This window comes from Musa acuminata, chromosome BXJ3-6 (genome assembly GCF_036884655.1).
Source record: "Musa acuminata AAA Group cultivar baxijiao chromosome BXJ3-6, Cavendish_Baxijiao_AAA, whole genome shotgun sequence".
NCBI classification, from domain to species: domain Eukaryota; kingdom Viridiplantae; phylum Streptophyta; class Magnoliopsida; order Zingiberales; family Musaceae; genus Musa; species Musa acuminata.
In genome coordinates, this window is record NC_088354.1 from 778,750 (window position 1) to 802,599 (window position 23,850).

General features: G+C 37.6%; 3 protein-coding genes across 6 annotated transcripts; 2 read left to right on the forward strand and 1 right to left on the reverse strand.

The window, feature by feature from the left end:
• Positions 1 to 192: 192 nt before the first annotated feature.
• Positions 193 to 9,211, reverse strand: LOC103971062 (probable serine/threonine-protein kinase PBL8). Of its 4 annotated transcripts, none has more exons than XM_018820735.2 (7): positions 8,808 to 9,211; positions 7,615 to 7,949; positions 6,711 to 6,846; positions 4,440 to 4,576; positions 4,179 to 4,302; positions 3,528 to 3,981; positions 193 to 332 (listed from the first exon to the last, which is right to left on the reverse strand). In XM_018820735.2, the coding sequence occupies exons 1-7, from the start codon at positions 8,860 to 8,862 to the stop codon at positions 302 to 304; spliced, it is 1,272 nt and encodes a 423-aa protein (XP_018676280.2). In that variant the 5' UTR covers positions 8,863 to 9,211; the 3' UTR covers positions 193 to 301. The 4 variants fall into 4 exon arrangements, with proteins under 4 accessions (XP_018676280.2, XP_018676281.2, XP_009383280.3 ...); XM_018820736.2 differs by lacking the exon at positions 193 to 332 and adding an exon at positions 1,201 to 1,378; XM_009385005.3 differs by lacking the exon at positions 193 to 332 and adding an exon at positions 1,201 to 1,410.
• Positions 9,212 to 11,567: 2,356 nt separating this feature from the next.
• LOC103971063 (probable methylenetetrahydrofolate reductase (NADH)) lies at positions 11,568 to 18,519 on the forward strand. The gene is made up of 12 exons (XM_009385006.3): positions 11,568 to 11,846; positions 12,404 to 12,586; positions 12,865 to 12,925; positions 13,017 to 13,099; positions 13,930 to 14,103; positions 14,582 to 14,755; positions 14,828 to 14,928; positions 15,044 to 15,155; positions 16,408 to 16,488; positions 16,614 to 16,791; positions 17,365 to 17,699; positions 18,228 to 18,519. Exons 1-12 carry the CDS (start codon positions 11,625 to 11,627, stop codon positions 18,309 to 18,311), a joined length of 1,788 nt encoding a protein of 595 aa, XP_009383281.2. The 5' UTR covers positions 11,568 to 11,624; the 3' UTR covers positions 18,312 to 18,519.
• A 3,056-nt stretch (positions 18,520 to 21,575) lies between these two features.
• On the forward strand, positions 21,576 to 23,594 carry LOC103971064 (uncharacterized). The gene has a single exon (XM_018820328.2). The coding sequence runs from the start codon at positions 22,230 to 22,232 to the stop codon at positions 23,208 to 23,210; it is 981 nt and encodes a 326-aa protein (XP_018675873.2). The 5' UTR covers positions 21,576 to 22,229; the 3' UTR covers positions 23,211 to 23,594.
• Positions 23,595 to 23,850: the final 256 nt, after the last annotated feature.

Here is a 23,850-nt window from a genome sequence, read left to right on the forward strand (position 1 = left end):
TGATGTTTATATTTATGTAGCCTTCTTGATGTCACATCTCCCTGATGATAAGCCACAAGAGAACACCAAGAAGAAGAAGAAGAAGAATGATGATAAACAACAGTATACATGTGATTTTGGTTCGAAATATCTTTCTTTGACTTCTTCCAACAATCCTCTGCAATTTTCCAGTCACGAGTTCAATTCTGAATGCCTGCTATGAGCTTTCCATATAATTAACATCAATGTTGCTTGTATCACACAAATTCTTTTTCTCACCATGTTTTAATTGCAGAGAACAGAGTGTTTAACTGCTTGCTATTTAACACTTGAAGCAGCTTCCAGTCATCTTGCTGAAACAAGAGAAAACTTTGGACATATTACTCTCATTGCTACATCAAAAAAATACAGAGTCTATTTGCACTACTGCCTTTGCATTGCTTTTGTCAAGCAGTGATGTGGTAATTTGTAACTTGAAATGTGCACTTTTGAGAGAGATGCAAAGTTTTGATTAGCTATTATGCTAAGAAATGAATAATAGTCAGTGCAACTACCTAAATCTTAGAGAACACTATACAGAAAACTCTGTATTTTTGTAAAATTATTTTCTTCTTCCATCTCAATAATTGCCATTTTGGATTTTGTCAAAAGTCTCGCTAATTTCTTTGTTTCTTGTTTTTTCTACTTTTGTTTGAATTTCTATATCTTGTTCAAGGTTTAATAATGAACCAACATACAGAAAAAGAAGAAATCCTTCAAGGCAGAATGGTCAGAAGAAGAAGAAGAACAAATTGCATCAGTATCACCTACCATTCTGTCCTATGACAAGCTAAACTTGTTCATGGCCTGCGTAACAGCACCTTGGAAAAGTTTGGAGTAATCCAAAGAAGCAGTCTCAAAGTCAAAAGACTGGTGAAAACCCACTCACTAAAGAGGCAGCTCAATGCCAGTTCAGTAGTCACTGTTAGATGTTCTCTTTCCATGTTGACAATGACCACAAGTCATGTTCTATAGCGAGGAAGAAAGCCAAAAGATTAGGTGATTAATTAAGATTGAGGTGCCCTTCGTTGCTTAGAAAACCATTTCTCTCAGAAACAAAGAAGGTTGAGCAAGTAATCTGGCCGCTGAATGATGTGATAGACTTCAATCTGGATGGCTGCGAAAACTAATTAAGATTTACCTGATGATTTGAAGCATCATACAATATCCAAGGCTGGATAGTTAGATGATCAAATTCTCTTTCTATCTTTGAAAGATGTGTTCGTCCGACAGATACAACTTTGTCACTCGCACCGGTCCCATTTCTGAATTTTAGCACAAAGCAAGAACTATCCAACAGTATCAATCTCGAGGGGAGAGAGAAAAGATCAATGGCTAAGTCAGATCTCCACGCCTCCTCCTGTAAAAAAAGGACCACAGTCCGGTGTGTTCCTAACAACAAATTGCTCAACTCAACTGAATAGATCTTTCAAGATGAATCCTAAAGAGATAAGAGAGAAAAAAACACTTGCATCATGAATAGAAACTCTTATGAGGATATTAAAGAAAATTTCTGATTCGTAATATCGTGGTAGATTTGACTACTCTATTTTAACAATAAGTTGGTATTCACATATCATGTCTCAATAGTCTAATGAATATTATTCCCTATCAGAAGGAAAGAAAACGCAAGCGACTAATCCGGTCACGATATGATTAGAACTTTGATCTTGATGGCTGCTTTAGATAATCATGAATTTGGTATTGATGAATACCCATTGACTTAGTAGATGTAAGATAGAAGGTAATGGTGGAGAGATGCTTAGCCCACCAGGGATCAGTGGATAAGATTCCAAGCTGCCAACAACCATTGTTGATTGATGTGAGAGAATAAGAGGACCATGTCTGGTACAGAACCCTATGTGGATCTCTTTTGGGGAAGATAAAGCTTCAAGTCATTGTTGGGATTGAGTAGGTTTCCATGAGTGAGACTGATACTGGAATGCTTGTATCCTGGGGAAAGTGTCAACACCATGCCCTAATGCCTGTCACTCAGCTGATCCATCTGGATTAAGCAAGCCTGGATTTCAAGTTTGAGAAACACAAGTTTGAAACTGGTTCTTCGAGCTGTCAAGGTAATATATTGATCTAGAAAGCCAACTGATACATGATGAGCAAACATTTTTGCAACTTAGACCTGATATTAACAAGACAAATTGAAGAAGTTAAAGAACAAGGAATGATTTATATGGGTTGTTGTATTCATCAACTGGAAGGAACGATCGACACAGAGTAGGAAATTAATAGTGATCTCCTGATGAGGGAATTCAGAAAGAGGATGAAGCAAGATTTTCGCAATATGAATGATTAGGATCAAACAATAATTAGTGACAAAGAAATGATTAGGATCAAACTTGATGGCTATCTACAAATGATATCCAAGATCAGATGGATGAAGTGGGAAGTTGAACATTTGAGATGTCAATAACATGGGTATAAGCTGTTAACAAGGACAAGAAAGCATTAATATTGGAACATATACCTATCAGAAGCAGGGGAAGAATAGAATCTGATCTGCTGCTCTTGGTTTCTAAAAGTCATCAATAAGAAGAAAACAAGGACTACTGAGAGCTGAATGATGAAAAGGGAGAGAATAAAGGGAAGAACTTTATGAGTTGGAACCAAATTGAAGCATCAGCTTCAAGCTCAACTTGATGCACAATTCATTCAGAAAATAATATATTGCAGGTACAACTTGGTGAAGAAAAATATTCTTATTCTGGTTGTCATACATGCAGGCTAACAAATACCTAACAAATAATTTGGTGTGAGAATTTGGTCCTAAATCTAAACTATAATACTTGATAGATTAAAAAAAAAAAGTTATAGTAGTCTTCACTAGATTCATACAGAATCCCAAAAAGAGCCTTAAAAGCCCTCATTATTTGATTTCAGAAGGTTTGACGGAAAGTATATGAAAAATTAGTAGGGTCTGAGCTGGGATAATTAGGAACTCAATAAATTAGCATGTACTCATAGCCCTAGTGAGAAATTTGGGGTGTCTGTGGCAGTGCAATGGAAACAAGCAGCTATCACATTAGATGGAAATAAAATGGTGGAGAAGATGCAGCATCAATCATCATTTGAAGAGGCAAAGATTACAAATGAAATTTAGGAAGCAAGCTAACATTTAAGTTGACCAGTTGCCATTTGTCACTTTTCATGTCGGAAAGGATAAACTAACAAACAAACCAAGCAATAAGGTTATCTTTACACTAATGTTTCCCCAGACACTCATGCTCCAGAATGAGATTCATGTCTTATTAGTTCAACTAGCTTTCATTACTAGGGCGAGACCTAGCCTGTCTGACAAGGTTTGTGTCAGTTATGATACACAAACACCGATTAGAAATAAATATCTTGCAAACAACCGATAGTAGAAGTATAAAATTTACATCAAAACATAGCGGCAGAAGCAAAACCCAGACAAGCAAAAAAAAAAAAACATAGCAAGCAGACAATATACAATGAACCACCTCCCCAACCACAGAGCAGAATGATAGACTCACCTGACCCTGCATGATGGAAGAGCACTTGGCGGACATTTTGCGTTTGGTGTGGCTCTACAGCTGACCCCACTTCCTGCAAGTCTACGGTGCATCTTGTACTCGGAAATCCCACTGCCACCTACTGCCTGAAATGAGCCCTCACTTCCACTGCTCACCTGCAGGGGCTCAAGCGTCTCCACGACATCACTCATAAGAGGCCTTGCTTTCGGGTTATGGCTCAAGCAGTAGTATGCCAGGCTACAGGCCTTCTGAGCTGCTCTCACGGAATATTGATCCTCCAACCTGGGGTCAATGATTTGCAGTAGCTTTCTCTTGTCATTGAGCTTGGGACGAGCCCAGTCAACCAAGCTCTGCTCCTTACTTGGGCGTGCCTTATCCACAGATCGCCGACCTGTCAAGAGCTCAAGAAGGACAACTCCAAAACTGTAGACATCACTCCTGGCTGTCAAATGACCTGCTCATGCACAAACAGCAATTACAATCAAAATAGCAAATCACGTACTTCTATTGAGATACAATGGAGAATCACGAGGAAATAAGTATAAATAATTAATCAGTTATTGAGAATTATGTATAACAAAATGAAAATTATGACATGGAAACAATTCCAAGATGTCAAGATATGACATGGAAACAATTCCAAGATGGTACCTGTCATGACGTATTCAGGGGCAGCATAACCATAGGTTCCCATCACCCTTGTTGACACATGGGTCTCATCACCCTCTGGTCCAGCTTTTGCAAGACCAAAATCAGAGAGCTTGGCTGTGTAATCCTGCAAAGAAGTTGATGGGAAAGAACAAATTGAAGGTGGATACCAAAATCTACGTATGCAATTTTGAACAAAATTTGCATATAGAAACCAAGAAACCATAAATTCTAAAGAACCCCAGAAAAGGACCGGTACTTAACAGAGTCCAATAAAATATTCGAGGTCTTAAAATCTCGATAGATAACAGGTCTTTCAGCATTGTGAAGGAAAGCTAGCCCTTTAGCAGCACCAAGTGCGATTGACATTCTTGTTGCCCAGGATAGTGGAGCAGCTGCCTCTGAATGCCTCAAAGAAGAAAGCCAGGTTCAGATGGAAGTTTATCAGAGCTCACCAACAAAGAAGCATAATTTTTAATGGTGTAGAGAAATCATAACAAACAAGAAACTTCAAGTTCAAAGTCTAAATCAGCATCAATTATCAAAGTGCTAATTCCTTAAGCATCAACAAAAACCAAAACAGCTGAAAGAAAAATCAAACTGAAATCTTTGACAGAAGTAACATAGAGAAAATTTCAATAGAGTAAATTCCTTCTTATATCCCTCCATGATATACATCAAGGCCGCTCACGTGCATATGCTAATTAGAGGCAAAGATAACAAATCAGCACAGCAGGCCACCACTTTCCTTAACTACACCAGTATGTCCTCTCATATGCAAACCATTGGTACATCATAAATATTTCAATCTCAACATCAAGTCACCAAATCTTATATTTCAACTAACTTATGATAAGATTGACAAATAATTTTGGTGGACAACAGACACAAACGGTCATACTACACAAATTTGTATGTACATTGGCAAAATTATGAGAAAAGCAGCAGTCCCACTAGCTAGCATAACTAGGAAAAAGGCATAAATGACAAAAGATTTAAAAATATTTAAAAATATTTAAAAATTTCTTGTCGATTTTCATTAAGTGCCAACTTCTTGTCCATTTTCTTTTTCTACTTGTCATCTAGAACAGCAAAAAATAGAAAGCATATAATGTCTTGCCAAGCTAATAAAATTAAACATATCCAACAAGTCATTCACAAAGAGGCAAAATCCAAATCATTTTGAATTTTCACTTCCGTTTGCTGAAAACCCATTTCTGATATTATCTTGAATGTCAGACAGACACACACAGATACTATCTCTCTCTCTCTCTACTTTGACAGGTTCTTTACTCCAATTTTAAGATCCAATTTCATTGAGTATTTTGTTATTGCAACAATAATTAGTCCATTTTATTTTATTTTTTATTTTGTTCCTTTCTAAAGACTCTAATTAACCTTGAGATATTTTATAGTTCTGAGAGTAGCTTGTTATACCAAGAACTTGACAATAGTTTATCTTTAAGCTTAGGCTTACAGAATAAATTCTGTCCATGACTAAGCTATGTTAGTATCTTGCTTGCAAGCACTTGCAGAACTTCTTTATTATGCTAGAAATGGGCCTAGGTTGGCTCCAGGCACAAAAAACTTAGGTTTCAGCATAGAGCAGCTCTAACCTTTATTCATTAATAATTTGCATGACTGATTTCTGAAATAGCATGCTTGGCTTGAGCCGATTTTCAATTGTAATTATTTCTTTGCTGATTAAATATTATACCAATCCAGAAGATTAATGCCATCAAATGAATCATACACCTCCATCCTTCTCCATTTCCATCTTCTTTCCCCTCCCTGAAATCGTTTTCACACTTATCCTTGTTCCCATCTTCCATCTCTTAGTTCCACATTTCATGCGTTGCCAAAAAACAAAGATAAAGAACCCTTGTAGTTTCTTAATTTATTTATGCATAGAAAGCTCGAATTATAGTTCAATAAGGTCAAAGCAGCTGCCATGGCCTTACTACTTTTTCCAACCCACTTACCAAGCATCATTTTGAATATTTGAAGAGGAAAATTGCTGTCTTAAATTGCTGAATGTCTCATTGTGCCATCAGGGACAATATCAAACAACAAAATAATTTTGATAATTTAGAATATTGCACCAATAGAGGTGAACGAAAAAGTAAGAAAGACTAAATAATCTTTTTTACGATATGTTATCAGACGATGAAAAAGACAATATTCCTCATATTTCTTTAATCATATTGTTTCAGTCTCTGATTTGTACAGCACCTCATCATTTAGATATACAGATTATTTTATTTTAACTGATGTTTAGACATTGGATTGTAGTTTATGATAGTTTCCTAACATTTTCTCCTTTGCTTAGATTGCACATGAACTGATGAATACTCTATCTACCTATAGGAAGTACAGTCAACAGAAGATTATATAATTTGAAACTAAATACAACATTTCTATCTTATGCACAAGAAACCTGTGGAGAAGAATAAGTTCTAAAATAATTGCATAAGATTGTAAAAGAACAATAAGGGCATATTCTAATCTGTAGAAAATAATGTCAGAGTAATGTACTTCGAAACAAGTGGTTCTCAAGACTTCCACGGAACATGAACTCATAGACAAGAAGCCTATGATCATCTTCACAGCAATATCCGATCAACTTCACTAGATTAGGGTGCCTCAGTTGTCCTAGAAAATTAACCTCTGTCTGGTGACACAAGGATGTAAGTCAAAGTCAAAAACAACTCATCTAACCAAAGGCATAGATAAAATTATTTTGAAGAGAATCAGATTAAGCCAATGCACTATCTTATCTTACAAGCAAAATATGTACATGCATATCACAGAGGTTTTAATTTTGCTTGTTATATTGAGATGTTCCTTATGTTTGTTGAAAAATAAAACATAATAATTGACATTCAATCATAGAAAACAACATAGAAGTTCTTTTTGCAATTATTGATTGGAATATCCTGTCTATGATTCCTGTAATGGTTTCACATTTTTCAAAAATATGTCAACTCAACATGGAAAAGTCACACAGCTTAAGGCTGCATTGTTGGGCCCTGCCAAACTATGAGAACATAAAAGACTTTGCTAGCAATGTTCTATTCGTACCTCAAAGTCTAGAACACAATTTGCAGTTGAACCGTTCACAATTGCATGTAAAAAATGGATAGTAAAACTTTATATATTCTTAGTACCTTTGTTTCAAGTAGCAGGCATTAATCTCGGTAATTTTTTTACTAATTAATGATGGAGATGCATAAGTTCTGAATTTGTTAAATGATTTAGGAGACAAATGCATCTTTTTGTTTCCGCATGAAAACAAGCCAATAAAGATTAGCATCAACTATGGATGAGATGGCCAGATATTTGTCGCATATGAAAGAATAATCCAGATAAATTGTATAGCTTTGACATAACTTACTTTAGCACAAAGATCAAATAATAGACCAAGTGAGAACCAACTTACAAGCCATTCTCTATGCCCCTGATGACCATCTTTGTTGAGGACCTTAACGGCGACCGGAAGTGATTTGAGGCCAACTCTCACATTCTCATCTATATAACCCTTGTAGACAGCGCCAAACCCTCCTTCACCAAGAACATAATCTGGCCGGAAGCTCTTTGTAATCGTCTCTAGCTCGAACAATGTGAATGCTATCACATCATTGTATATTGCAATGTTTCTTGAATCCTCAATGTGTCGAGGAGTCGAGGGGTCACTCATATCTGAGAAAGTACGAGTATGTTTTTTCTCTGGAAGAGCATTCTTAACAGGTAGTTGGAACATTTGGAGCTGCTGAACTGCACAAATAAATTTACACACACATATTTAGATTAACCACTGATTCTACATAATTCTGAAATTCATGATGAACTGAATAAAAATGATGATTTGAAGAGTACAGAAGATCTAAAACAACGATTGGGGCAAGTGAAGTATAATGAAGATAATCAAATATATATCCTGCTCATTTCTACTTGCTACTTGATTCATTTTTCATTGGTGAGGCTGAGCAACTAAAATTTCTGCATGCCAGACAGAATCAAGCTGGAACACCAACAAGCAAGATCCTCGAAGTAGTTGCATGACAAACTAATTTACAAAACAAAGCTTGTTCCTTCCTCCGTAAAAAATTAAACTTGAGCAACTATTTACCAGAATAGCTCTAAACACAGAAAACAACATGAACTAACAGAAGACAATTATAATATAAACCGAAAAGGAATGAGATATTACAAAAATTACACAATAACACATCACTAGTGACGAAGAAGAGACGGAGACAAATAGGAAGAAAAGCAAACCCCATAAACTGAAACTGAAGAAAGAAAGAAACCTAAACCCTTTTCAAAAACCAGTTCATGAGGCCGATTCCAGCGACAAGATCCGACCTTTCCAAAAGCTCCAGACCAGATCGATTCACATCTAAGATCCAAACAACAATGCCAGCAAGAACCCATAAAAAAAACAGCAGGCAATTGGCAACGACCAAGAAAAAGTGGAATCTTCAAGCAGAATCAAAAGACACAATGCCGTCTCCGAACAATCCGATCCACAATCCGGGCAAACAACAGAATGGCTCAACGCATCAATCAGTAATCCTTGGGAAAGCACCAAAAGGAGGGAATTTTGGGGAAAGGGAAAGCGGAAGCTGTCACCTTGTGCATGAGCGGCGACGACGGCATTATCCTCTCTGGTTCCGCAATTGCCCATCTTTGAAACCTTCTTTCATTCTTCGCCAGCACCTAATCCCCTCTACTCCCAAGCGATGCCGAGCTTGATGCGGCTCCCCAAACCCCAGACGGAGGCAAGAAACCGGAAGACGCAAAAGACAGAGAAAAGAATTACGAGAAAGGTAACATTTTTTTCCCCTTTCTCCTTTGCAACGGGGAGTTCTTACAACGAGGCCACCCAACTCTACCACCTTCCCAAGATTCGCCTTTCAATTAAAGAGGGGAGGAATTCACCTGTGAGCGAGGGGTACGAGAGAGAGAGACTGTGTGTGTGTGCGCGCGCGCACTTGGGGCATGGCAGGAAGCAACATGTGATCCCATTCACCAACCTGGCTGGCCTGCCCTTTATACTCTCAGAAAACAACCAAAAGCACCTCTCTCTCTCTCTCTCTCTCTCTCTTTCTAACATGCATATATTTTATGCATTTTGCAACTTACACATACTTTCAACACTATCATGGCATTGGATTTTGTTGGGAGACACTCGAAAACTTTGAGATATTTACCAAAATTGCATGGGGTCCACGATCCCAAGGTTGACAGTCCAATCAATTGTCCCCTCTTTGAGAAAAAGAATCGGAAGGATCTCCTCTTTCTCATGCACTGTGTCCACTTTCTTACAATTCAATGTATTATTATTAATTGATAAGACAGTAAGATCCTTTCCTACCACCTATCATCATCAAAGGAAAAAGTTAGATGTAACATATTGGATCAACCAATGATTCAATAAATTATTAATATTTCAAAAAGAGCTTGACAAGCTAACCAAGTGTCAAACCCCAAAAAGAACATGCTCATTGGGATTAGCATCTGTTAGTTGTAATTGCAAGCAAAAGGGACCATCTGTCTAATTTGTTGCTTAGCCATCTACCTCCAAACTTGATAAGCTAATTAAGTGCTAAACTTGAAACTCAAATGTTACCACATGCCCTGCACTAGATTAAGTGTGAGAGATCTGACACTAAGACAAACTTGTGTGGTATTATTTCTAGGGAATTATTCTGGAATTATAATTGTGAGGGAATGTGTCAGTGTAAGATTTACTATAAATCTTTCTTACATGTCTTTATTTTTTTTCTCTATTTGGATATTATTTTTCCTGTAGGTTTCGGAGGCACAATCACTTTGGTTGTCTCAAATTTATGACAACAGTTTGCCTTTCCTTTTTCTATTGCCTGTTTTGTGATCCAACTTGTTGCACTCCATGACCCATCCAGTTGATAGAACCTTAGATCAATTGTAGGTCTCTACATCCCATTGCATCAGTAGAATATGGCTGCTATGTTTCACCCTCTTCAGCTTTGGACTAAATCAATTGTACCCTTGATAGTGGTGAGAGGAAAAGCTTTGATTTGATGGAGTGGAGAAGACTTGTAAGGAAAAGGGGTTTGAGTGTCTCAGATTTCTAAATCCAAAAAGGATATGAATAGAACTTTGTAGATGGTGGAAAGGAGCTTCACAGGTAGGTGGCAAGATCACCTTTCTTAGGACAGAGGTGACTGCTGCTCCTCTAAGTGGTCAATTTCTTACTACCTATTAAAGTGGTATGGAATCAGAGTTCTTGAATTGCTAATAAATGATCTAATATATCTTGAAACATTAGGTTTAGAACAGAGATTTTGATGGAAGGATACAAGATTTTGAGAAGTAGTTTGGGAGAGATCTCGCAAGTAGTACTATGATGCAAAGATATGTAATACCGTACCGTATCGATGTTTCGAGGTTGGCTCGATACGGTACGGTATCGAGGTATCGATCAGTACACTAAGACATACCGAACAGTTTTATATATATTTTTTCCTACTGTCGTACTATAGCACTGCTACAGTGTAATAATGTAGCATTATAACATGTTCTGTCTGGTACTGGACGGTACGTATCGCCCATATCGAACGGTATCATTTGGTATTGTATACCATGCTACCATGAAACCAGTGAAAAGATAACGCCTGAGTTGTCCAAGATATATTATATATTATCATCACTTATATTGGATTGCCAATGTCCAAAAAAGTTATAGCTTAATTAATTTTGAGCCCAAATAATAACTTAAATAATAACCCAAAATGGTATTGCATGATATCATAGGAAGAAGAGAATGTTTGAGTCTGACTCGAGCTCGAGTCCGAAGCTAATCCATCCCAATTTGCCACCAAAAAAGAGATATTGGGTTCCGTTTAGTGTGTGATTAAGACTCGATGGAGAGATCATTTTGGGTCCCTGTCGTTAGGAGGGAATGTCATCAATGGACGGTCGAGATGTGAAGATTGGATCAATGGAAGGCTGAGATAAGAATATTGACGGAAAGAGATTACTAAATCTAATTCGATATCTAGTTTGAATCTAATCCATCCCACTTTGCCACCCAAAAGGAAAGATTGGGTTCGGGTTGGTGTGTGACTAAGATTCGAGATCAGGGGGGATGCCATCAATGGACGGTGGAGATGTGAAGATTGGAACAGTGGAAGTCTGAGATACGACGATTGACGGACTTCGTTCGAGAAATACCAAAGAGAGAGAATGTTAGGTCTACTTCCGTCTCGAATCTGAACCAAACCAAGTCCAATTTGGGACCGAAAACAGAGATTGGGTTCGGGTTGGCGTGTGATTTAGACTCGAGAAAGAGATCGATCTCTGCAGCCATAATATTTGCATACATTTTGGGCTATATAAGGGGGTGTAGCCAAGCCCGGAGGAGTGGGAGCTATAGGAACAGGGAAGTGGTGCGGAGGAGCGAGGATGAAGGTGATCGACAAGATACGGGGGGCGGCGGAGGGCGATGGGAGGACGGTGTTCTCCTTCGAATTCTTCCCCCCCAAGACGGAGGAGGGCGTGGAGAACCTCTTCGAGCGCATGGACCGCATGGTCGCCCACAACCCCAACTTCTGCGACATCACCTGGGGCGCCGGCGGGTCCACCGCCGACCTCACCCTCGACATCGCCAACCGGATGCAGAACATGGTACGCAATTCCTCTCGCTGCTCAGGGAAATGTCGTCGTTCCTCTTTTTTCGCTTCGCCAGTGATTCTTCTTGATCGGTTAGTCACTGATTCTTTAGCCGAAAGATGGGTTTTTGATGCGTGTTTACTTGAATTGCATGTGGATCTCGCTTCAAAGTAGCCCAAATCTGTGTTATTTTCGGTATTAGTATAGATAAACTTTCCAGATCTGCTGTTCCTGTGCCAATGTTATTGGATCTGCATTCCTTGATGGTTGAATTTTGTCGTTCTCTATATGCTACCCTGCTTTTTGTTATTGCTGAAAGTTTGTGTTTTTATACAAAAGCTTCAAACTTGAGATCTGCTCTGAAGCAACGAGGTGGTTGAGATATCGTTTGAGTTGTTTATTTGATCTTATTTTCTTTAATCGGTTAGTGCTTCACATGCCTATTTCGTTTTGGTTGCAGATGCAGATTGTATATGGATTGTATGATATCTGTCATTTGAATGCTTGGAATAGAATGTTTCGCTGCACGTCATAATTGTGCTATTCTTGAGCTCGTCACTTCCTTTATGCAGATCTGTGTAGAAACTATGATGCACTTGACCTGCACCAATATGCCGGTGGAGAAGATTGACCATGCTCTGGATACCATCAAGGCCAATGGGATTCAAAATGTTCTGGCACTCAGGGGGGATCCCCCACATGGTCAGGATAAGTTTGTTCAAGTTGCTGGCGGATTTGCATGCGCCCTCGATCTGGTATGGCTCCTTTCTACTTATTAGTGCATTTTTTGAAGTAAGAGTACAACTCCCTTGAGATTGACCTTGTCAAGAGTCTTCTGTTATTTTAATTCTATTCAACTGATACTAAACAGATTCTTATATTTCATATTTTAGATGTTACTTATCGACTGATTAGATATCATTCTGTTTCTTTCAGGGAACCCCTTTTTAGTTGGTTAATTACTTATCATGCTTTTTGGCAATTATCATTTTGTACTTTGTGCTTATGCATGAGTGCTGCAATTAACTTGCAGGTGCAGCACATTCGTGCTAAGTATGGGGACTACTTTGGTATCACTGTTGCTGGCTATCCAGGTTAGGAAAAAAATTCTAGTCCAACATGGTATCATCTTGGTTCTTTATATCGATTGTGATTGTTACTTATAAAAGATATCTTCTGTTTTAGAGGCACATCCTGATATGATACAAGGAGATGGAGGTGCTACACAGGAAGCCTATAACAATGATCTTGCTTATTTGAAGAGAAAGGTTGCTCTTTATTCTCGTTAATTATGATTTGGTTAATATTACACTCTGGTTCCGATTGAATGGGTAATTATTTTAACAGTTATGCTCAACAAAGTTCACTAGGTTTTAGTTTATGTTTATATTTATGTGGAACCTTTGATGTCACAGAAGAATATAAAGGATATTGAGTTTATGGATCTTGATTTAAAAATATTCATGCTCATGGGAGAGAATGAAGATATTTCATGCATACGTTGATTGTTTTCTTATTGGTCTTAAATATTCTGGTGAGGCCACAATTGTCCGTTTTATAATGTATCAACTTGGTTTATGCTTGAAGTCAACAATTGCGTTGCACATGCCTCTTATTAAATGCCTTTTAGATAAGGTAACCATGATATATTATTTGACATCCTAAAATGGACTTGGATCTGTGTAAATTCTTGTGGTTATGTCTATGGAATATGCCATAGCAGAAATTGTTCATGCCTCGTCACATTTTCCCACAATTCATATTAGTGCCACTTCTAGTGTGCTTGTGATCTAACTACTCTATGCTACTTTTGTCATTGCAGAAATTTGATTTTCTTTTTTTGTGGACTCAGTTGGTCAAAAGTTAAACATTGTGTGAGACTTAGACGTCTTAAAATCACATCTCTGCTCGGTTGTGATTTATCAATCTTAACTGGCTAATTTATGTTAAGAATACTATTCAGTCTCTAGAGATTAATGGTTACAACAACTCAAGCTTTCGACGTCACCTAATTGTTTCACTAATATTACTTTTCTGCTTTTTATAACATCTTTCAGTTGATCTATCGCTCTCCCATCTCTGTCTATCCCTTGAACAGGTGGATGCTGGTGCTGACCTTATTATCACTCAGCTATTCTATGATACTGATATATTTCTGAAGTTTGTCAATGATTGTCGTCAAATTGGGATAACTTGTCCAATTGTACCTGGCATCATGCCAATCAACAACTATAAGGGCTTCTTGCGAATGACTGGGTTTTGCAAAACTAAAGTAAGTACTGTTGTTCTGTAACTTCTATCTCTATTCTTATTATGGAATAGCATTTTGGAATTATTAAAGAAAGTAAGGTAATTAATGACTTCGGCATATTTCTGTCAACCATGTGCACAATGTGATGTAAGACCATAATACTGTCATTTGTTACCAGTCTAGCTACTGCAGTATCAGTTCCTTCTATAAGAGTTCCTTTTGGGAAAATCATGTATCCTTCTATAAAAAAGGAAGACTTAGTAATTTAACAAAACTGATTATTCTGAACCAACAAAAAAATCTTGCAAAGAAACTCTTATATCCGTCTGCAGTACATTATTCAAAGTACTGTGTTAGAAAGATAAAGGCTTTGCTGTAAAAGTTCCCTTTGCTAATTCATAGTGTCATGCATTCATGTTACATTGATGTATCTAGATATAAGATTTGCATTGCTTAGATAGTCATAGTTCATAATGGTTTGACAAGTATTGTTCTGCAGATACCACCTGAGATTACAGCTGCTTTGGATCCTATTAAAGACAATGAAGATGCTGTCAGGGCATATGGAGTTCACTTAGGGACTGAAATGTGCAAGAAGATTTTATCTCATGGAATCAAAACATTGCATCTTTACACACTAAACATGGAGAAGTCTGCATTGGCCATATTACTGGTAGCTATTTCCTCCTGCACCATGGTTTTGTGTTGTTTGATTTAACATTTGACTAAGTATACATATTTTCAGAATCTTGGTTTGATAGAAGAGTCTAAAGTTTCAAGGTCCTTGCCTTGGAGATGTCCGGCAAATGTTTTTCGTGTCAAAGAGGATGTTCGGCCTATTTTCTGGTATGCTTTCTTTTTCATTTCATAATATTCGCAAACCATAACTTTTACTAGTACCTATATAGATGACCTTGGAAGTATGCAGTTTTGATGTGGTTTTATTTACTAAATCAAATAGGGCTAATCGTCCAAAAAGTTACATCTCAAGGACTGTTGGTTGGGATCAATATCCACATGGGAGATGGGGTGATTCTAATAACCCATCATACGGAGCTTTAACTGATTACCAGGTAATCGTGATACATTATGTTCCATCTCTAGCTTTCCTCCTGACAGTCTTACATTTTGGAAATGTAGGCTCATGTATTTAACACTTTTTCTTTTGGGTCCATGTGATGTTAAGAAAGATTGGATCCAGCAGCCTAAAAATTGTCAATTCTTTGCTTATACATGACCTTATCTGGTTCGTGAATAAGACTACAGTATTGTTGCTCAAAGCAGACAACAATTTTCTTAGATGTCTTCATGTCCTAAGAATATATGATGCTCAGAGAGTAAATAGGCAGTTCTATTAGAGTATTAGGTAATTCTTTAATGATAACACATTAATTGACTCTGTTCTGTTGTTTAGAGATTTATGAAATATGGTATTTTGTTTACTATTGGCTGCTGTCTTTTGTTTTTAGTTTCCTTCTAGATTCTCAGATGGACAAGAAATGTTATTCAGAAGGACAGTGTCACCAGTCCATCTTATTTGACTCACGTTTCCTATGATCTTGTGTACATCAGTCTATTGTTACAGATTTAAACAGCAAAAATATCCTCAATGGCTTTACAAATGTCGAGCTTTTTTTTTGAAGAGCTCCTGAAATCTTATTAAACTTAATGGGAGCCCTATCTACACTTCCATCCATCATGTATGAACAATGGTTCCAGCTTTATTATCTCCATTCTTTGTCAAGCGGCTTTTTTGTGCAGTTATTTTATCCACGTCAAGAACCTCTTCCCGATAATCTTAATTTTTAATTTAGACCATATTACAGTTTAGAATTTTTTCATTCTTACTTTAATACTAAACCTTAAGATACCTTTCTCTGCTTCCACTACTTATCATGAAGGTCATTAATACTTGATATCGACATATAGTATGTTAGCCTTTCAAACAAGAGCTGCATTAATATGCTACAGTTCAAAGTATGGAGTGTTTTTTCTGCCACTTCCATTTAAAGTTCTAACATCTTAGAATTGGCATTTGGAAATACAAACTGAAATTGAAGCAAATCACAGAACTCATATTTGTTACCAAGGTTATAAGTTCTTTACTCATTTTGAGTTGGTGACAAAAATTTGTAGAAAGGGTTGATATTTATCTCTTTTTTGTCATATTTAATTGTGTCATATTAATGCCCCTTAAATGATATGTTAGAAATGTTTGTCTAAAGGTTTTATCCAAATATATTCTCCCGAAGAAAAGTTCAGTTGCTTCATGTGGTAGCTTAGCAATTTTATAAATTTGCTGCAACTAATTAACTCATTTGACAGTTCATGCGCCCACGATCACGGGACAAGAAACTTCAAGAGGAATGGGCAACCCCATTGAAATCTGTGGATGATATCAACGAGGTGCTTTCTAAGTTCTTTAATGTGATTTGGATCGCATTGTTTGGTCTATGAATGGATCTTGAAAAAGAATGCACGACTATGAACCGGGTACTACTTTTACTAATATCCTGTAATGCATATGCCAGAGATTTATGAAATTCTGCCTGGGAAAACTGAGAAGCAGCCCATGGTCGGAATTAGATGGTCTTCAACCAGAGACAAAGATAATCAATGAACAACTGTCACAGGTCAACTTGAAGGGTTTTCTAACTATTAACAGTCAACCTCCTGTTAATGGAGAGAAATCCGACTCTCCTGCTGTTGGTAAGCTATCATAACTTTTAGTTGCACAAAAGTCGTAGTTGTTGCTTCTTGATAAATCTATGTTTTGTTTCCATGGGAGAACTGTGATGTATAAATCATGTTACTAGCAATTGTATTCTTATTGTGAGAACACCTGCTTTGATTTATATGAGGAACTTGAGAAATTCCATGTTTTGTTAAGTGAGCCCTTTTCTGTTTCAAATCACTGGGAATATTATTCCTGTAAAAGAAAGCAGCTCTTATTAGAGAATAATGACATGGCCCCCACTTGCAAATTTTCTTTGGTTAATTGTAACTAGATTATTAACAGTTTGGTAAATGTGATACATGTTGCCAATTTACTAATTTATTTGGATTTTGCTGCTTAAATTTTAAGGTCTGGGCATGTTTTGGTTTTTTAGATGGTTTTACTGGCCTCAATGTATAAATATCCAGACTCATTACCAGCCCAATTTTTATCCATAAAAGTTTTAAGCCCCCAAGAACAATTTGCTATTGATCTCCTTCTGACCACTCTGCACAGTCTTATCTTGTCAGTTCTTAACTTCAACCTTATGTTATTCTATTTTGCAGGATGGGGTGGACCAGGGGGTTATGTTTACCAAAAGGCGTATCTGGAATTCTTTTGTTCAAAAGACAAGCTAATTTCAATCACTGAAAATTGCAAGGCCTTGCCATCTCTCACATACATTGCTGTGAACAAAGAAGGGGAGTATGTCTCCAATGTTGTTCTCAATGCAGTCAATGCAGTAACATGGGGTGTTTTCCCTGGCAAAGAGATCATCCAACCAACTGTTGTGGACCCTGCTAGCTTCATGATCTGGAAGGATGAAGCTTTTGAGATTTGGACAAGGGGATGGGCTCGATTGTTTCCTGAGGGTGATCCATCAAGGGAGCTACTAGCTCAGGTATTCTTGTACTCTGGGTTGATATAAAGCTCTATTTATTCTTAGTAATGGTTCTCTGTCACATTTAAAAATACTTCTATGATTATTATTTAGATCATAAAATCTAATTTTGTTTGAACCGATCAGTGTTAATTGATTCTTGCTGGTCCAATTATGGGCCAGCATTAAACAATATATGTTAGTACCAGTCTGTACTCATTTATTTTTTGTTACTTTCTCAAACAATATCAGGTGGTAAGGTCGGTATGCCCGTAGTATGTTTTTACCATATCGGTCCAACCAGTTAAAATCGGTACTAAGCCAATCAGTATTTAGATCATAAAACAATTTAAATCCTTAATTTATATTATATTCCCAAAGAATAAGAGCTCTTTTCAATTTTGCAGTTTTATCTGAACTTATAGAAGAATCTGTTGATCATCGTTAGGATGCAATCTTTTTTGCTTCCTGAGACATGCTTTTTATCATCCATCTTTTGGGGAACTAATTGGCTTTCTAACATGTTTGTGGTTCTTTTCACATTTACAGGTGCAAAAAAGTTGCTTCTTGGTTAGCCTTGTTGACAATGATTATATTCACGGTGACATTTTTGCTGCTTTCAAAGGCGCGTGAAACGTTTTGACTCAAAAGTCTACTCGTCTGTCGTAGCAACATTTTGTCTGTGATTTATCTAGTAATGAGCAGACGAGAGTCCACTTATCCGAATTTGCGTTCTAATGGATGCATTAGTTTTTCTTTTACAATCATTTCTAGAACGATTGTCTAATTTGCATAAATAAACTGAGTTGCCAGGTGCGGTCCTGATGTTTCTTTGTTTGCATATCAATGTGCCTGCTCTTGCCTGTGGATGTTCTTTCTGTTGCCTCTTGTCTTGTTTGTGCTATGATTTCTTCACAAAGCTTGAAAGCATTTTACAGCTTGAGAACATGAAATCAACTGTCATTGACTTTGTAACTAATGCAGACTCTCTCTAAAATCTTTCATGGGTTGTGATACACCCACCCAACACTGGCTTTGTCATTGTGTTGCAGAAGTTATTTGCACAGAAAAATGAAATAAGATGTCCACAGTCAACCGACTTGCAGGGTAAAAGGGGAGGAACCACACAATATCAAACTCAACACTGATGCGTAGGAAATTGTTAGCAACCTTTGAAGTGGCTTGGGATAGACAACATCTATTGTGGATACATTCAAATTGGCTTGTTATTGTTCTAAAGAATTGCTAACCATAGTAGTCGAAAATAAAAATTAATATATTCTTTTTTGGATACTATATTTCTATAAACCTACTCTAAATTAACAAGATTGCTGATAATTTTTCTACCGGTGCAGTGCCTTTAGTATTTAGAAAGACGAGTCAGATCTTGTCACCATTGGGCTTTCTCAATAGAGTTGACTTATCAGAGTCTGTACAAGTCAGATCTCGTCACCATTGGGCCTTCTCAATAGAGTTGACTTATCAGAGCATGTCACGACAGCAACAAACATTTCTTTTCGGCAAACTGTCATTTTGCATCAAGAAAGACTGACTATTCATAATTATTTTTCACTTTTTGTCGAACCAAACACTTCCAACAAACGAATCGACCGTAAAAGACTTTCTCAGGAACACATGTTGACATGGAAAAGAGTAAATAGAATAGAAGTCAAAATGGGTTCGTTTGCGGGTCAATATCTGACCGATCAAACTCGAGTCGAATCAAAGTGAATCGAAATTTCTCGATCCGAACTCGACCTTATGAGTCCAGTTTGAGGCTTCCCACCCTTAGGACACTCCGACCATCATTTACCTTGCACTGCGGTAGATCCACTGCCACCCGATGAGGGCGCGGCACGTGCACGAATGTGCACCGAAGGAAGGCAGTCTGCGGTACAGCGAAGTCCAGCCAGGATTCTGGGCCCCACCTCTCTTCAGGGCTGGATTTTGACGCCATGTGGCGACAGCAAGACGACAAATTCGATTCTTAAATATGGGGACAGTTTTGAAGCGATGCTCCGTTGTTTAATCTCTTCTTTATGGAGATAGCGAATTATTAATTCTCGATTCAACAAAATCTCTAGCAAATTCATTCTTTTTAAGTTATATATATATATATATATTAATCATAATTAGATTAGGCTGATCTGAGATTTTTTCTATGGTTGTTCATAAGAGAGATAGAAGTGGGGGATCATAATATTTGGAAAGACATATTTTATACTAATATTTTAAAGAATAAGTATGCTATTTTCAAACTATGCAAAGACAAATATATACGAATCCTCTTCTCTAATCATATGCCACATTTTGTTGATATTTTTTGTGATTAGTCTATTATCAACGGTTGTCATGTTGATTAATTAAGCTAATAAAACAAATGTTTTATTTATGACACTAATCACCATGTCTATTGTCTAATGAGTATTAGAAACCAAAAAATAAATATTTGTGATTGTTTTGACTATTTAATTTTTTATTTTTAAAATTAAATTTTCTCCTATAAATATTACATGAAACTGTAGAATATTCTTACTGAGACTCAAAACTGATAGATATTAATTGTGTAATAAATCTTATTTTTGTAAAGGATAAGTTTTGGGATGAGGATTTTTCGAGAAACTATCATCAAAGTCTTTACCATCATCACCTTCGATTGTATATCATTAACCACTGAAATATATCGAAAGATAGGTTTAAATTCAATTATAGGTCAAATAATTATAATAAATAAAAAGAAAAAAAATACTTTTTAATTTGAAAAGTAAGATTTTTAGATGGACCACAAAACAGGCTTTGGAAAATTCTCCCTCCCCAAAATTAGGTCAAAAAATAATAATTAATTACCAGCCGGCTGACACAGTAATAACTGAAGCCTTAATTGTTGCAGACCCCAAAAGAAATGGCGCCCATAATTGGATCAGCCCACCCAACACTGTCTTAGCGGCGCAACTTTTAAAGCACGGCAGTGAAGAAAGCGAGCCCACTTTTGTGGCCCCCTTTAAACCGCCTTTCGTACCCAACGGGCCCCCACCGTGAGCTGGATTCGTGGAGCCCACCGAACCCCGTTTGGTACCCGAACACCCACGCGATCTCGTCTGTTCTCTCTCGATATCCGCCGTCCCATCTCAATCGGACGGTACAGAAGCGGTCTTTCGGGCGTAAATGCAAGTCAAGGTTCGCTGTGTTTTTGTTAGAAAAGCCCCTTCATCTGGTAAAATTATGATTAGATACAACATATTTACATATCTGTTCATGTAAAGATTCTAAATAACATATTTATCCTCGTATATTCCAGTGCTAATAATCTCCAACTGTGGTTAATAATATTATATATAAATATAAAATATCTAAAAATTATATTATAAAAGAACAGTAGTGTTCATTGTGATTTCAAATAATAGTCAAATGATAATTAATTGATGGTGCTTAATTACATAATAATAATAAGCTAGATGGATCGGTGGTATAAAAATATTTAAATTATTATCTACGGTCCCTACTAAAATATTTTTATGTTTTTCAATCTCTTAATTTGAATATAGACCAATTTAAAACTAGAGACATGCCATCTTGTCTATTTAAAATGTACAAAAATACTTTTTTTAGAAGATTATTAATATTAATTATAATTTTAAATAATATTCAAATGATAGTGTTTCATTACGAAGATGTATATATATTTATATGCAAGTTTTAGGTTTGGTGAGGACATATGTGATAAATGTAATTAAGAGGGATGCAAACGAAAAAATAACACCAAATATTTATGCTCAAAATGACACGCTCAACCCCCCTTAACGGAGGGGCAGTTTGGGAAGCAAGGAAGTCTCGATGGGGTTTTATCTGTGCTTCTCCTCTTTCTTCCCTTCCATTACTGTTCGTACTGCCCCCCAAAAGGAGTTCCTTTTTCCTTTTCGATCGCGTTTTTGGAGAGATTTTAGGGTTCTCCGGAGCCCTAATCTCGCTGTGATTCTTTCCACTGCTGGTGGGAGATCAGTGTCGCCTTTCTCGGCGAACTTTCTGGGGCTTTGTTTTGGCAAGATTTCTCTCTGTGTCGTTGCTGCTGGAGTTGGATTTAAGCTCGTTGGTTCCTCGACCATCATGCATTGCGAAAAGGTCGAATATTTCAGCTAGTTAGGGGGTCTTTGAGCTCCGGTGCTGCGAAAGAAAGACAATTTAGGATTATATGGTGGTCTCCAATATTTCTTGGTGTTCTTGGGGCAAGGAAAGCGGAGGCATTGTTGAAGTTTGAAGCAATCTTGGCTACATCATGGTCTCAGTTCGGCATGATTCAGGTGCTTTGGACAAAAAAAATTGGATTTTGAGCTTAGATGCTGCTGTTTATTTATGAGTTCAAGCCTATTTTTTTCCGAGAGTTGGAAGCTTTCTTGATGGGAAGTCATATGCGTTCGTTGATTAACTGTCATTTGATGTTGTTCTGAGCACTCGTTACAATTATTCCTCTGCGCATGTATTCCCAAAATTGATAGAGGATTTGCACCATCCAGATCCCTTTCATAGTGGTAAGGAAGATATTATCATTTGAATATGCTGTCTGAGAAGCTTTTAGGATCCACAGAGTTGATTCGCCACTTGATCATTCTCCTTGCACTCCTTGGGGTGTTGTTTGCGTGCCAGTATAAGGCCCAGCCACCGATTTCTTTTGCAAGCACTGCAAGATCATTAGACGCTCTCCTTCAGGATTATGCTTACCGTGCTATTGTTCGTCCCCGCACCGGGATTTCCTATAATGGTACTGTCCCTTCCAACCTCACTGGCATCAAGATTGCAGCAATAAGGCTCAGAAGTGGGAGTCTGAGAAAGAGGGGAGTTCATAGCTTTAAGGAATTCAGCATTCCAGTTGGTGTAGTTGTGCAACCTTATGTCCGAAGACTGGTCTTGGTTTATCAGAGTCTTGGCAACTGGTCTTCTGTCTACTACCCTCTTCCTGGCTATAGTTACCTGACTCCAGTTCTTGGTCTCCTTGCTTATGATGCGGCAAATTTGTCTGCCACAAACTTGCCTGAGTTAAATATTGTGGTTTTGGAATCACCCATATCCATCAACTTCACAAATGTCACTCCTGTGCCGAGTGGTACAATTGCCAGATGTGTGTGGTTTGGTTTAGATGGCTCGCCATATTTCAGAGACTTGGTATCAAGCAATGTTTGTTCAACATACCGACAGGGCCATTTCTCCATCGTTGTCAACTCCAGTGAGATTGCTCCTTCCCCAGCACCAAGTTTAACACCAAGGCCACGGCCAAGCCCTGGTGGCTTTAAGAGTAGTAACAAGTCGAAGGTGTGGAAGATTGTTGTTGGTGCGGTTGGTGGATTTGTTGCTTTGGTTTTCTTGGCTCTACTTGTTTACTTCATGCAACGTTATAAGCAGAATAAGAAGGTGGAACAGATGGAGCAGCATGCAAATGCAGGAGTATCACTACAAACAGCAAGTGTTGGAGATGCACGAGTGCCGGTGGCTTCAGTGACAAGGACACAGCCGGTCCTGGAGAATGAACTTGTTGCTTGAGTGTTACTGTTGGATCAGCAAAGGAGTCCATCGAAGGATGATTAGCCAGGAATGAGCTGAGGACCGTCTTTCAGGTGTTTCATATATGTGGAACAGATGACAGCCATTGCTATGTTCCTTGTGCCTTTGTTGGTTGCAATGAGATTTCCATGGTACCAGTTTCGTTGTGCGCTCAGACCCTCGATGCTAATTTGAGGTAGAAATTCTTTGCAGGGAGGTTGTTCACTGTTTTACCATATTCTTATTATTTGAAATGCCTGTTGTCATGTAAAAAGGCCACGAAGGAGATGGCATTTCTTGCTAGACGGAACTGTTTCAATTATTTATTTGTTGTCTGCTGTGCTTAAGAGGATCGCGCTAATAAAGCTGAGATATCGTTCATTTCATCTTTTGTGGGGCTACTCTTGTAAGCTAATGCACATCTTTTTGGGAAATTTTGATCTCTCCTTGTGCTGCTAATTCTATATTCTTTCAGACAATTCTCTGCTCGCCATGCTGCAGTTCTTGAAAGTTTCAGAGAAAGGTAAAATTCACTCTTCCACTCATTCCAAATACTGTCAATAGTGTGCTAGTGCAGCTGTGCTTTCTTTTAACTAAAATTGTGCTAAATTTATCATTCATGAATGTTTTTTATCTCCTC